Source organism: Dicentrarchus labrax, unplaced genomic scaffold, assembly GCF_905237075.1.
Source record: "Dicentrarchus labrax unplaced genomic scaffold, dlabrax2021, whole genome shotgun sequence".
In the NCBI taxonomy this organism is placed as follows: domain Eukaryota; kingdom Metazoa; phylum Chordata; class Actinopteri; family Moronidae; genus Dicentrarchus; species Dicentrarchus labrax.
Window position 1 is genome coordinate 28612658 of NW_026136720.1, and position 13437 is coordinate 28626094.

Genomic DNA, 13437 nt, shown 5'->3' on the forward strand with positions numbered 1-13437 from the left:
AGAAATCTTTGCAAATTTATTAAAAAAGAAAAACTGAAATATCACATGGTCATAAGTATTCAGACCCTTTGCTGTGACACTCATATTTAACTCACATGCTGTCCATTTCTTCTGATCCTCCTTGAGATGGTCCTGCTCCTTCATTGGAGTCTAGCTGTGTTTAATTAAACTGATTGGACTTGATTAGGAAAGGCACACACCTGTCTATATAAGACCTTACAGCTCACAGTGCATGTCAGAGCAAATGAGAATCATGAGGTCGAAGGAACTGCCCAAGGAGCTCAGAGACAGAATTGTGGCAAGACACAGATCTGGCCAAGGTTACAAAAGAATTTCTGCAGCACTCAAGGTTCCTAAGAGCACAGTGGCCTCCATAATCCTTAAATGGAAGAAGTTTGGGACGACCAGAACTCTTACTAGACCTGGCCGTCCAGCCAAACTGAGCAATCGTGGGAGAAGAGCCTTGGTGAGAGAGGTAGAAGAACCCAAAGATCACTGTGGCTGAGCTCCAGAGATGCAGTAGGGAGATGGGAGAAAGTTCCACAAAGTCAACTATCACTGCAGCCCTGCACCAGTCGGGGCTTTATGGCAGAGTGGCCCGACGGAAGCCTCTCCTCAGTGCAAGACATATGAAAGCCCGCATAGAGTTTGCCAAAAAACACATGAAGGACTCCCAGACTATGAGAAATAAGATTCTCTGGTCTGATGAGACCAAGATTGAACTTTTTGGCGTTAATTCTAAGCGGTATGTGTGGAGAAACCCAGGCACTGCTCATCACCTGCCCAATACAATCCCAACAGTTAAACATGGTGGTGGCAGCATCAGGCTATGGGGATGTTTTTCAGCTGCAGGGACAGGACGACTGGTTGCAATTGAAGGAAAGATGAATGCGGCCAAGTACAGAGATATCCTGGAAGAAAACCTCTTCCAGAGTGCTCAGGACCTCAGACTGGGCCGAAGGTTCACCTTCCAACAAGACAAGAACCCTAAGCACACAGCTAAAATAACAATAAAAAGGAGTGGCTTCGGAACAACTCTGTGACCATTCTTGACTGGCCTAGCCAGAGCCCTGACCTAAACCCAATTGAGCATCTCTGGAGAGATCTGAAAATGGCTGTCCACCAACGTTCACCATCCAACCTGACAGAACTGGAGAGGATCTGCAAGGAAAAACGGCAGAGGATCCCCAAATCCAGGTGTGAAAAACTTGTTGCATCATTCCCAAGAAGACTCATGGCTGTAGTAGCTCAAAAGGGTGCTTCTACTCAATACTGAGCAAAGGGTCTGAATACTTATGACCATGTGATATTTCAGTTTTTCTTTTTTAATAAATTTGCAAAAATTTCTACATTTTATTTTTTTTGTCAAGATGGGGTGCTGAGTGTACATTAATGAGAAATAAGACAAACTTTTTGATTTTAGCAAATGGCTGCAATGAAACAAAGAGTGAAAAATTTAAAGGGGATCTGAATACTTTCCGTACCCACTGTTTTTGTATGTATATATATATATATATATATATATATATATATATATATATATATATTATTTTTTTTTTTTTTCAGCTTTGTTGCGGAACATAATTGAATGATGTCTGATTGGGTAGATTTTAAGGAGCTGAGCCAAATTGTTCAAATCAAATAGAGTCAGAAGATTTTGACTATGACAACAGTGGCGCATTCAGATGCTGCGACTGGAAGGCTAGTTCCTTCAAACCAGTTTTTTGGCTTTATTGACTGAAACACGTATTACCTTCAGAAACGGAGAACGAGAGGGGTTTGAATTCAAGAGCAGCGGACCTTGACGGCAATCCACCCAGCCAGATCGACCGGGTGGGACCAGCTCCAACACAGCGGGTGCTGTTGCTCCAGGAAGAGAGGGAACAGAGCCGGATAGGAGCCATGCTGGCCCAGCTTGGACGTAAGGCTGCTCCTGGCTAATGTCCGATTTTGGACGAAATGGGACTCAAGCTAGCCAAACAGGGAAAATCTGAGACTGTTGTGCCCACATCTTTACAGAGACCCGCTCCATCAATATCCTGGATCAACACTCGACAGCCGGACCGTGTTCCGAGCCAACAGAACTCTGTGTTCCCACTGATGATGCGTGTTGCTCGTACAAAAGGTGGATGGATATGGTTTCTTTTTGTGAAGATGAAACCATATCATCATCACTGTATTATTGTTGTTCAACTGGACACTAATTTAAAAGATGCAAGTATAAATCTCTCTCTAAGGCCACCTAGTCATTAGGTTTAAGTGGTGCATAGTCTACAATAACATAAGAACTGGATATGAGTTTCACAGCACATACCTGAAGAACAGCTTATATACAGAATCCAGTGTTTTCTCTTGCATGTCATTAAACAGCATTCAGACTAAAAGATATCTCAAAATAATAATATAAAACATTCTGTAGCTCAAATGCTATATTGGAATTATGTGAGTCTCATCTGCAACCAGTATTATATTAATCAGTTAGATATAATAAATTCCTTAAAGCACATCGTGTGTGAGGTGAACACTGTTTGGGCCATATTTGGGGTATATTAATCTCATCTATGTATCAAATCAGTATAACATTATAAATGATAGAAAATTAAACTCCAAGTGATTACAATACTATTCTGACAATTCCGTCACCACATAAACAATACACCAAACCCTCATTTAACTATAACATAGACCCAAATGTTTTTGGGCGCAAACACTATTAATTCAAAGCCATGTGGTTAAGAAGTGAATTCAGAAAGTTGCCATTTGCACAATGTAAAACCTCTGGCTTTTTCCAAGTGGGGAAAACACTAATTACCAGGGTGGAGAGACACACACGCATCCTACTGTATAAACTAATGCATGCGCATGTGTGTATGTGTATGTGTGTTTATGTGGTTGTTGGCAATATTAAGGAACACTTAAGAGAGACAGGAAGGGAAAGAGTGAGAGGAGGAGAAATGCTTTAATATTGTGGTGTATTCTGTACTAATAAGCTGTCTGGGTTGCTGTGGGAAAACAGAGTGTGCATATTCAGTTTAATATATCTGCACCGATGAGTGAAAACCTTGTATTTCCACAATGCCTTTTCAGAAAACTAATCCCAAAGGTTCTAGAGTTCTTTTATTTATTTGTTATGGGTTACATAAAAACTTTAATTCAATTTTTTTTCTCTGAGAATGTTGCAGTGCTGTTTTCAGCCCTCTCGTGTTTTTGTGTTGAAATTGTGGCTGACATAATGTTTACCAGCTCCATTTGCATTATTTTTGTTCCATCTTAAATAAATAGATAGATAGATAGATAGATAGATAGATAGATAGATAGATAGATATCTCGACCTAAAGGTATAATTTCACTTTATTTCATAGAGTTTTTTTACCCCATAAAACATGAAAATCACCACTCTGAATGTTTTTCACATGACATATGTATGTGCACATGCCTTGGTGTGAATGCTTTTCTAGGTGTGTTTCTGTGCTATTACCTTCATGTGTGTGTGTGTGTGTGTGTGTGTGTGTGGTAAAGGCGGGACTCACTGTCTGCTGCTGTGCTGCCATTGGGCAGTGAGCCCAGATCAACAACCATGCCGTCCAGACAGACGTTCAGCTCGCCTCCCGCTACAACCGAGCCTTTGTTCTCCGTCTGCAGCACCAGACTCAGCTGGACGTTCTCCACTAGAGGGGGGAGGTGGGATGACGGGAGGGGAGGGAGAGAGAGAGAGAGAGAGAGAGAGAGAGAGGATGAGTGGTTGAGAAAGTAGAGGACAAACATGGTGGGAAGGTTGAGGGTGAAAAGAGATGGAAGGGAGGAAATGGGACATCCTCTGTTATTGCGAGGAAACGGTGTGAACCCACAGTGTATTATCTTCCACAGTGGTAACAGCGGAGGGCCACCCTGCTGAGACTTTTGCGACCACAAGAGGTTTTAGATTAGCAAAAGGTAGCCAACGGAGCTGAGTAACTTTATCTTTATGAATAATGCTGTCGCCCTTTACTTTATAGTAGGTTACGGTTTCATGGTGGTTTCAGAAGCAGACATGCCACTTCTGTGTCAAGAAGTGAAAACTGTCCCATTGACTATTGACTAAATTATTCCAGAACACCAAGTACAGAAAACAGGGCACAACAATAGGGATTGCCCAATTTCCCAGGTCAAGTTAAATGCATCTGAGTTGAGTGGGGTTAGAGGTTGTGGGTAAAACTTCAACTATGTTAGCACAGTTTGCTGCAAGTTTGAGAGCAAGTTTGAGAGCAAGATGGATAAAACAAGGCAAGTTACCAAAAAACTTGAGTCTTTGTTGTGATTTGATAACCCCTTATAGATAAAAACAATTTACACTGAACCCTAGAAGAACTGTCAGAGCTGAAACGTGGCACTGAATGCTTGGTCCGATTAAACCTAGTCTATGCTCAGACAAGGCCAGATTGAAATATTAAAACTGTAATTTATTCAGGTAAAATATAGTTTCAGTATCAGTACTGATACTCACTCATGTTGTAGTGACACTGATATCAAAAGTAAAATGAATGAAAAAATGAAATTCCAGTAAGCTCCACCTTTTAAGGTGGGTGGCTTGTGATGGGAAATCTAGTCTTTAAGCAATGGACGTGAGATTGCTTATTCTCCTCCAACACAGGAATAGACAGCTTCCGGTAGGTCAGCGCTGGCACTCACTCAGAAAAGCAAAATTTGTTTTGTTTTGATGTCTACAAGTTCTCCACTTTTAAAGAAACATTAGAATTTCAGCGGGAAACTGAATGAGTCAGATAAATGTACTGAAGCTCAAATTCTCCTGAAGAATATTATCGGGCGTTTCATTACTCTAACTAATATGATCCCTGCTGGTGAAAAGAAATCACTTTCATACTTTTGGAACTGTCCTACAATTCAACATTATTGCTTATAAGCAGTAAGAGAGAAAGTTAATATTCAGTTTATGACTGTCTCATTTGGAGAGAAGCAGGCTCAGGTTCAGCCACACAGTGGACTCTTGGTCTCCTCTGCGTCCCCCCCCTTATGTCTCCCATCTTTTCTTTCTTTTCTAATTCTGCTTATGAAATACATTTCCTGCATGCACGCTGTAAATTCACATGTGTATTTGTTAATACACTGCTTGTAAGTTACAGTCTACCTTGTAAAAACACTGTGGAGCTGTATATCATAACATGTTTGACATATTTTTCTGTGTGTGACCTTACTCTTGCCATCGTGTGTGCGCAGTGTGTCCAGCAGGTCGATGGTGGCGCTGCCCAGTAGCTCCTTCCTCAGGGTGTGGCAGCTCCACAGCTTCAGATCCAGACGACTCTGAGGCGTCACGTTACTGTGAAAAACAATACAAACACATTATCAACCGAGGCCTGTTACCACACATCATTCAAAATAAACAAATTCTGCATATGAGTACATTTATCTAATATAATAGCATGGAAAAATGCACTAAATGCTAATTAACACAACAGAGTCCTGTATTGTGCCTACTGCTACTGTAACAATGTCTATGTATGCATGTAAGTGTTTTTTACCTCTGGAAACATTTTAAATGAGCTGAGTTTTACTTTTAACAGAATACATTTTTACAGCAGAACTAGCTGAACTTCAATTTAATGTCAGCCAATATTTAGAGTGGAATGTTGGTATTTGGGACTCTCTCCTTAGGATGCATGCAAGGGATTTTTATGTTCTATATAACTGTTTGAACAAGTTCACAGACAATAAAACACAGGATTGTATAAAAGTGAGAAAGTCGGTGAGTGTGTGAGAGTAACGGTGTTCTCACAGGGTGAGGTCTTCATTCCACTGTAGCTCCAGGTGTCCGCTGCGTTTGCCTGTTTTTTTGGTTTCACTGGTCAGGCCGTCAGCAGTCACCTCGACGAAGGAGCTGAGCCGAGAGTGACGGTTTGGCAGCTTGGGAGACTGAGGCTTCGCTGAAACCACTGAACACACACGCACACACGCACACGCACACACACACACACACACACACACACAGAGTTATAAAGGAATATGTTAGAATTAGGAGGGAGTTAAAATGTGCTCTTTTTGTAATCTATTGGAAAGGATAAAAACAAAGTTAGGGTTGCACAGCATCACATGGAAGAGAGTGGAACTGAACTGGGATGCACACTGTGTGACAGTCCAACCACTGTAGGGAAATGTATTTCTATTTCATGTGGGTGTGTTTAAGCTCAAAGGTTTAGCATTCATATCAACAACAGCCCGTAGACAATTTCTTTTTTTTTTTTATTATAATTTTTGGGGTCTTTTTATTGCCTTTATGATAAAGACAGCTGAAGATAGACAGGAAAGGGGGGCAGAGAGAGGGGATGACACGCAGCAATGGGCTGCAGGTCGGATTCAAACCCTGGGCCGCTGCAGCAAGGACTCAGCCTCGGTACATGGGTCGCCAGCTCTACCCACTGAGCTAACCGGGCACCCGACAATTTCTTTTTAAATAATACACTGTCCGCCTCTGTGCCAACCAGTGAGACGGGGCCCCTAAAATGAGGACGTGCAAACAGAAGGCCTGTAATTTGAGTATCTAACAGTGGAAACACAAAGCAGATCATCCAAAACAAGGCAGCCAGCATCCTCACGTGTCCACACAAACAGCTTAATTGGCTCACAGTGGAATACCAAAATTGTACATGTTGGTCTTTGAAGCACTCGTGACCAGCTCACTGACAACAGTTCGGTCTGACCTCTCGGGGTTACGAGGAGGTAGTCGTCTAACTGTACCTAAAACAAGATTCTGATGATGGTGCTTTTGGTTAGTCAGCTCTTCTGGAACAAACTACCTGATGACCTGAGATCTGTCACAACTGTACCCTCCTTCAAAAGCAAACTGCATTCTGTTCTCAGTATTGTGACCAGTCAATGTATTTGTGAGCCTGTCTGACTGTCAGCTTTGATTCTATAATATTGATTCTAAAAAACACTATGGGCTTTTGTGTTTAAACCCCCAACCTCTACATACCAGTGTTATAAACACACTGAGGGCTTTGATGTTGGATGTTACAGGAACTGTGATAAATACAAAAGTGGATCCCACTGTTCGTTTTTTTTTTTTGGTTTTTTTAAATTGCAATATATTGCCTCGCTAACAGTATCAAAATATATTGAACAGCAACCTCTGTATTGTGATACATATTGTATTACCAGATTCTTGTCAATACACAGGCCTAAATTACATTAGGCTTACTTGCAATGAAATGTGCTTTAAAAACAAAATGTTGTCTAGTCTAACCCCGTCTGTCTAAATGATCCAGTTCAGTCAATTGATTGAGACATATGAACAGGGTTGGGCAAATACTGCAACCCTGTTTTATACCTTTGTTTTGGACAGAAGTCATCTGTTTCCATGTTGTTCATGTTTACAGAACATTTTATGGTTTTACACAGTTGTAATCACGTCCTACGTATCCTCTACCATCCTATTTTAACTAATATTTAGTAACATCTATTAAAATTGCTGTAATTACTTTTTATAAAAATCTCTGAGAAAGATACGACAAAAAAGTTATTTTTATAAAAGTTACCTACTGCAGAGTCCAAAAAATGTTTAAAATCTACAAAGCAGGAAGTGCTGTTATTTTTCTGGACATGTCCGTGACAACTATCTACCTCTGACGTCATGGTAGGTACAGGGCTCAGCTAATTACTGTGTATGATACTAAAGGGAATCTGACACATTATCACTTACTGTTATCACAGCCTTATATAGTAATTGTAAAGTCAAAGCACAAAGTTCTCTTTTTTATAAACCCTTCTACTTCATGGCACAATGGTAAAATACCACTTTGTTAATCCCCAGTTGGGCAATTCAGACATCAATCAAAGTGCAAAAAATGTAAGCGTTGTCTTTGTTGAGGTGTTCCTGAATCTGCTTTACTACCATTTACAATTAGCTGTACGTTTTTCCAGCTGTGTCCATTTCCTTTGTGCACTGCCATAACCCTGTCACCTATCCTGTGTGAACTCACTACAAGCAAGCTGGATTTGGGACCCAACTTCTGTTTGCGGAAGGGCAAGCAAACAGACCAACATAAACATCGCCCTCTAGTGGAAGAAAGAAAAACCTACTACTTTTCATTTTCAAGACATTGGGGGTCTAGGGAAACCAGAAAATGGTCACAATGAATGCTCAAAACATTCCAGAGACCAGTGCGTGGACACAGCAGGTCTGGTGGAACGTTCCATGTCCGTTCAAGGACTTTCACAATACAAAGTGATTCTGCAGCCTAAAAAATACTTTTGCTGTGATTCAGTTTCCTCACCAGTTCAACTATAACAATCTAATGAAATAAATGCCTGGAATGAGCTGTACAACTGCCGCACTTCATGAAACTTCTTACAGAGAATTGATGAAACTCTCTTCCCTTTCTGAATACACCTCTGCACATTTCATGATATTTCACTGAATGTCAGTATTACTGAAAGCTCTGTGACTGTGGTAAAAGTCCACAGCTGGGCTCAGACAGGCTTAGTGGCTTTGAATTCTTGTAGGCCTTCATAGAATCCTGTTACAGCATGTGTCAGTCATATGAGAGCCGATTTGTTCGTCCTGAATCACTCCTGGATAGCAAAACTAAAGAACACACACAAAGCCTGTCAAGTGTTTCCCAGGATGAATAAGTGATGAGAGAGAAAGGGGCTGCTGTCTGTCTGTTCCCTTTCCTATCACAGATGAGACATCAGGTTGATGATTAGTCTGAAGTCATTAACATCTGGTACAATAAAAAAATATGACTCATCCCTGGCTCTCTGAAGAGGAGAAGGAAGCGACGGGGAGAGGTGGAAGAGTGCCAGAAATGGAGGAATCAAAAGTAGATTTCGACAGTGCGAGCAGGAGGGGAGGGGGGAAGGAAAGGTAGACGTGGGTGGGAGCAGATCGATAGTGAAGTAAATAAGGAGGTGAGTCAGGGCTCAAATGATCAACAGTGAATGACATGGAACCGTGATTGAGTGAAATAAGACTTGTAGTGTAGAAAAGAGAGACAAAAAGAAAGACCATGGTCCCATTTGTGGCCTTTTTATAGCAAATCAAAGCTTTGGTGAGACATATACAAAAAGCATCAAAGTAGCTCTAGTGCTTCTTCATGACAATTAACTTGAGTGGTATTACACCATTAAAAAATCATCTGATATACATTAAATTTTAATAGATGTGGCGATTTCTAGCCATTATAAGAACATTGTACTCATTCTAATAACTGCTGAGAATACTAGGGTACTGCATGCACAGTGGGATGCCCCATTATACAACCATTGTGGCAGTGGCAGTGCATGAAAAACACCCAAGAGAAGAGAAAAAGCTCTAAAAAGCCAATGTACACTACCGGCTCAGCACCCAGCAGCAGACAGACACAGTTAGACACTGGCTGGTGAACACAGTGGAGCATTTAGTGGCTAAAGAACCAGATTTTTCCCTAAGGGGTTGATGGAGAACAAAAACAGAGCTAAAAAGTGAATACTGCACTTACATTGGTCAGGAGGCCATAAACAGGACTCCACGTGAATGACAGTGCTGCTCTGTAACTGCAGGATGTGTAAAGAAGCAACTGCTCTAACAAGTTTGCCGTATATCAACTTGCAGTGGATGTTTGGATCATATGGACTTTATGCACTAGTTTCATGTTTGGCTGTGTTAACAAAGTTGTTGACTTGCTAGTTTTTGACTTACTGTTCACTTCAATGAGACAACCCTGGTATCAGTTTAACCACCGACTAGAACATCTGCACAGAACATTTAGGTTAAAATGCAAATCTACATTGTGTGCTCTCCTACAAAGACATGCACACTGACGCAGTACTTTTTAAGTGCATTATCCTATTATCAGGGTTAGGGTTAGGGTTAGGGTCAAATCTATGTTATTCTCCCTCACACTGTAAGTGACCCTGATGTGTCAGAAAAAAGATCTGACATTTTACCTTTACTGCTAAAATTCATCAGAAATACTGTGAATTTTCCATTAATCCAATACAACATTTGTCAGTCATCTGTGCAGGCGACAGCTGCGATGGAGGTGCTCAGCTGCTAGACAGACAGAGAGGTATTAGGCTGCATAATTTATTTAGAATGATGTTTCAATACAAGAAAAACTAGAAGTGACATAAAAGAAAGCATTAGAAGAAAGAAGGTTACAGAAGGCCACAGAAGAATGAAGCTGCAAGGCCGCTGTAATGTAAAGAGTCTTTAAAATATAAACAAGTGGCCCTGACGGGATCATATGACAACACAATGAGCAGGTTCATATTGTATATTTTATGTGAGTTATTTAAGCCGCAGTATCCCATCATATGTGATAACTTTAGTCACTGTGAATCCACTGTGAGATGGAGGTCACATCTGTGCCAATGGCACACGGCACACAGTTCGGTTCAAAATGGAGACTTGTTTGGGCTGGTATTAGTTAATGAAAACACTAATAAAACTGAACAGTCCAAGAAAAAATAAAAGAAATCTGATCTGAGCAGTGAAACTCAGTTAGCAATGAGCTTGCGAGGCAGCTGGACTCACATCAGAATCCATTTTGTCAGGCTTCAAGCTATGTGTCCAACCCACAGTGGTTCGGACCAATCGGCGTCCTTTGAGGAACCGCTGGCAGCTACAGCATGAGCTACAGGCGTGGTTTAACGCTATGTGTGTGTGAAAAATGAAAAATGTTGTCTGCTCAACAACAACAACAACAACAGCGGCTGCTAAAGAAGTTAGCGTAGATGCTGCTAGCATCAGTTCTATCAGACCTGGAGATTATTTCTTCTTTGAAAGAAGAGCACGGCACTAAAAGCCATTCTCCATGGAAAAGATGTTTTCTCTCTTCAGTAAGAATTTGACTACGTTATATTGTTTGTTGATCTGATTGGTGGAAGTCTGCCCACGATAGACGGTGATAAGACAGATGGTTCAGCCAATCACCTGCTTAGTATTTTTTAAAAGCGCCTGCCCTTCCAAACTATTTCCAAAGACGACTTAAGCACCAGATGCTTATGCATAACAAACCAGGTTATGTCATCAAGGCTTCCACTGTGAAAGAAGAATCGGCCAAAGATCTACTGTACTGTGTTACAGTCCAGATTTGGGGGTGTTTGCACAACACAACACAGCGATTGCCACAAGTCACACAAAAACAATCGACAGTCAAATTACAGAAAATAGACATTTATCTGACACTCCCTGATTTATCAGAGAAATGGTACGAAATTGCTGCAAACCCCATCTGAGCGAGGTCTGATCAGCAGGTTCGCTGAATGAACAATGGGAGAGAAGTTACAGAAATGGCCTTCTGACCATCGATAACGATTGACAAGTCATGTTGACCCATTATTTTCAAAAAGGAAGCTTGAGAAAAAAGAGGATCCCTAAGTTCCTACAGAGAGGATATTTTCCTGTTATGAAATCCAGAGGACATCATGCTGCCTAATGTGCAGGCGTTAGAAACAGTTACTCAGTTGGGGAGAATTTCTGACATAAAGAACACACATGTTTCTGCTTGTGTTGGTCAGTGAGATGACAAAAACCCAGATAATTACCTTTCAAGATCAACTGAGACTTCTCAGTGGTCTGGGCACCGCCAGGTCTGCTCACACTGGCAGCTGCCATGACCTCACAGCTCTGAAACACACAGTATTACAACATATTGTCATTCCATTGCAACATTAGAACAACCCATACAAAAAACACCTAACGTATATTTCAGGTATACTTAGCAGCGTGGCATACATGTGGAAATACATTTCAATACAGGCAGATATGTGCCCCCCCCCATCAGACACAGTGAGTGCCAAGACTTTCATCAGACCCTGTCAACATCACCTTGAGCAAAGTCAGAGATGTAGCCTGCTGGACTGAATGCAAAGGCAACTGCATGTGCAAGGACAATGCGCAGTAATAGTGAACTCCAGCTACCCTTATATTGATCTGCACTTTGTATATCAAGAAGAGATCCCAACCCTAAAACAGGTCTGTGAAGGGGATCCTCATCCTCTTATCAGTGTAACGTTACTTGCTGGAGCACCAAGGTGACTGCTGTTGGCAGCCTGAGACCAGACAAAAACCCACTGATACATGGCCAGATGTGACCTGGCCATTACAAAAGCGATCTATTAAGTGTTGTATTATTAACCTAATGACCACCTGAGGTCTGGCTCCGGGCTGCAGACAAACGGATCGAGGCAATAACAACAAAAGCGCACAGCATCTTCCGCCAACCTTGTGAAAACAAGCTGGCCGTGCTACACAGAGTTAGTTAGATCAGCTACTCAGCGGATAGCGGCTAAACGTAATGTAGACTAATGGAGATTTAACTGTCCCTACTAAACAGATTTCATTGTCGCCGTATTTAAATACCCTTGGCTGCTGCGCACCAAACACAAACACGGAAGATGATCAAGGCATTTCTATGCATCACTGTCAAGCGAGGCTAGAAAAACATTCACTTCCGGTCAGCTTTTTCAAACTAAAGCTCAAAGTGTTATGATAATGCAACGCACATAAGCAGAATACACAAACTACCTTTTGAGGGAATTTTTTACAGGAAGAAACTAGCATTGTGCATCTCTCCACAATGTTATATACAACAACAAGACTTGTTTTTCCAGCATCGTGTCTGTTCTTTGACGTTTGTTTTGAAGGGCTAGTCGCGACACGTCCGGTCCGATATAGCCAATACTGGCTAGCTTGACCTATAAGAAGCTAACTGTTAGCGAGCGAGCTTCGTATGGGGATTTAATAAAAGGACATGCCGATAAAATCTGTTCTGCTCACCTGACAACAAGTAAATCAGCATCGTTAGTTACGTGGTCAACGTCAGAACACGCTACATCTACTGAAACACTAAGAAATGAGCCGTAAATGTAGTCTTCCCGTACCTTTTTCAGCTGTGCTCCGCTGCTGTCGCTAGTGAACTTTCATTTCCGCCTCAGTGATAATACCACGTGATCCAGGGAGGTTGTTTCTTATTGCACAAAGGATTGTGGGTCATAAATAATGGTAAACATCAGCCATCTATTTCAAATTAAAGTTCCACTTCACTTTCCATGCAGATCAAATAGAATATACAGCAAACGTAATTCCAGTATTATTCAGCAAATATAAAGCTAGGAATGAAACACAGAATAAAAATATGTCTTAAAACAGTAAACTAAAATATCATTCCAAAGATTCCAAGACACTATAGCAAATGTATATAAGTGAGCTCCGAAGTTCAAATGAATTAAATGTAATGATTAATTCAACCCATGTGTGAGCTCAGTCTTCATCACAATTTGGACTTTAAAGCTGCACTAATTTATTTTCTACGTCATTTCTGGCCACTTGAGGGCAGCAGAACAGGCTGAAAGTGCAGCATTGATCTACTATAATCACCTTATAAAGTTATTATGACCAACATGTTGCCTATACATTGTCATTCATTTGGAGTTGTTTTTGTGTCCACCTGGTGAATG

General features: G+C 41.2%; 1 protein-coding gene across 2 annotated transcripts in view; it reads right to left on the reverse strand.

Annotated features, from left to right (window-relative positions):
* wwp2 (WW domain containing E3 ubiquitin protein ligase 2) overlaps window positions 1–12932 on the reverse strand; it is a 57769-nt gene extending 44837 nt beyond the window's left edge. For both annotated transcript variants that reach the window (XM_051383172.1, XM_051383171.1), the window contains exons 1-5: window positions 12862–12932; window positions 11524–11605; window positions 5771–5927; window positions 5193–5314; window positions 3531–3668 (exon numbers count right to left, since the gene is read on the reverse strand). In XM_051383172.1, the coding sequence (XP_051239132.1) occupies window positions 3531–3668; window positions 5193–5314; window positions 5771–5927; window positions 11524–11593 (487 nt within the window). In that variant the 5' untranslated portion in view covers window positions 11594–11605; window positions 12862–12932. The remainder of the gene's footprint in view (window positions 1–3530; window positions 3669–5192; window positions 5315–5770; window positions 5928–11523; window positions 11606–12861) is intronic.
* Between the last annotated feature and the right edge of the window lie 505 nt (window positions 12933–13437).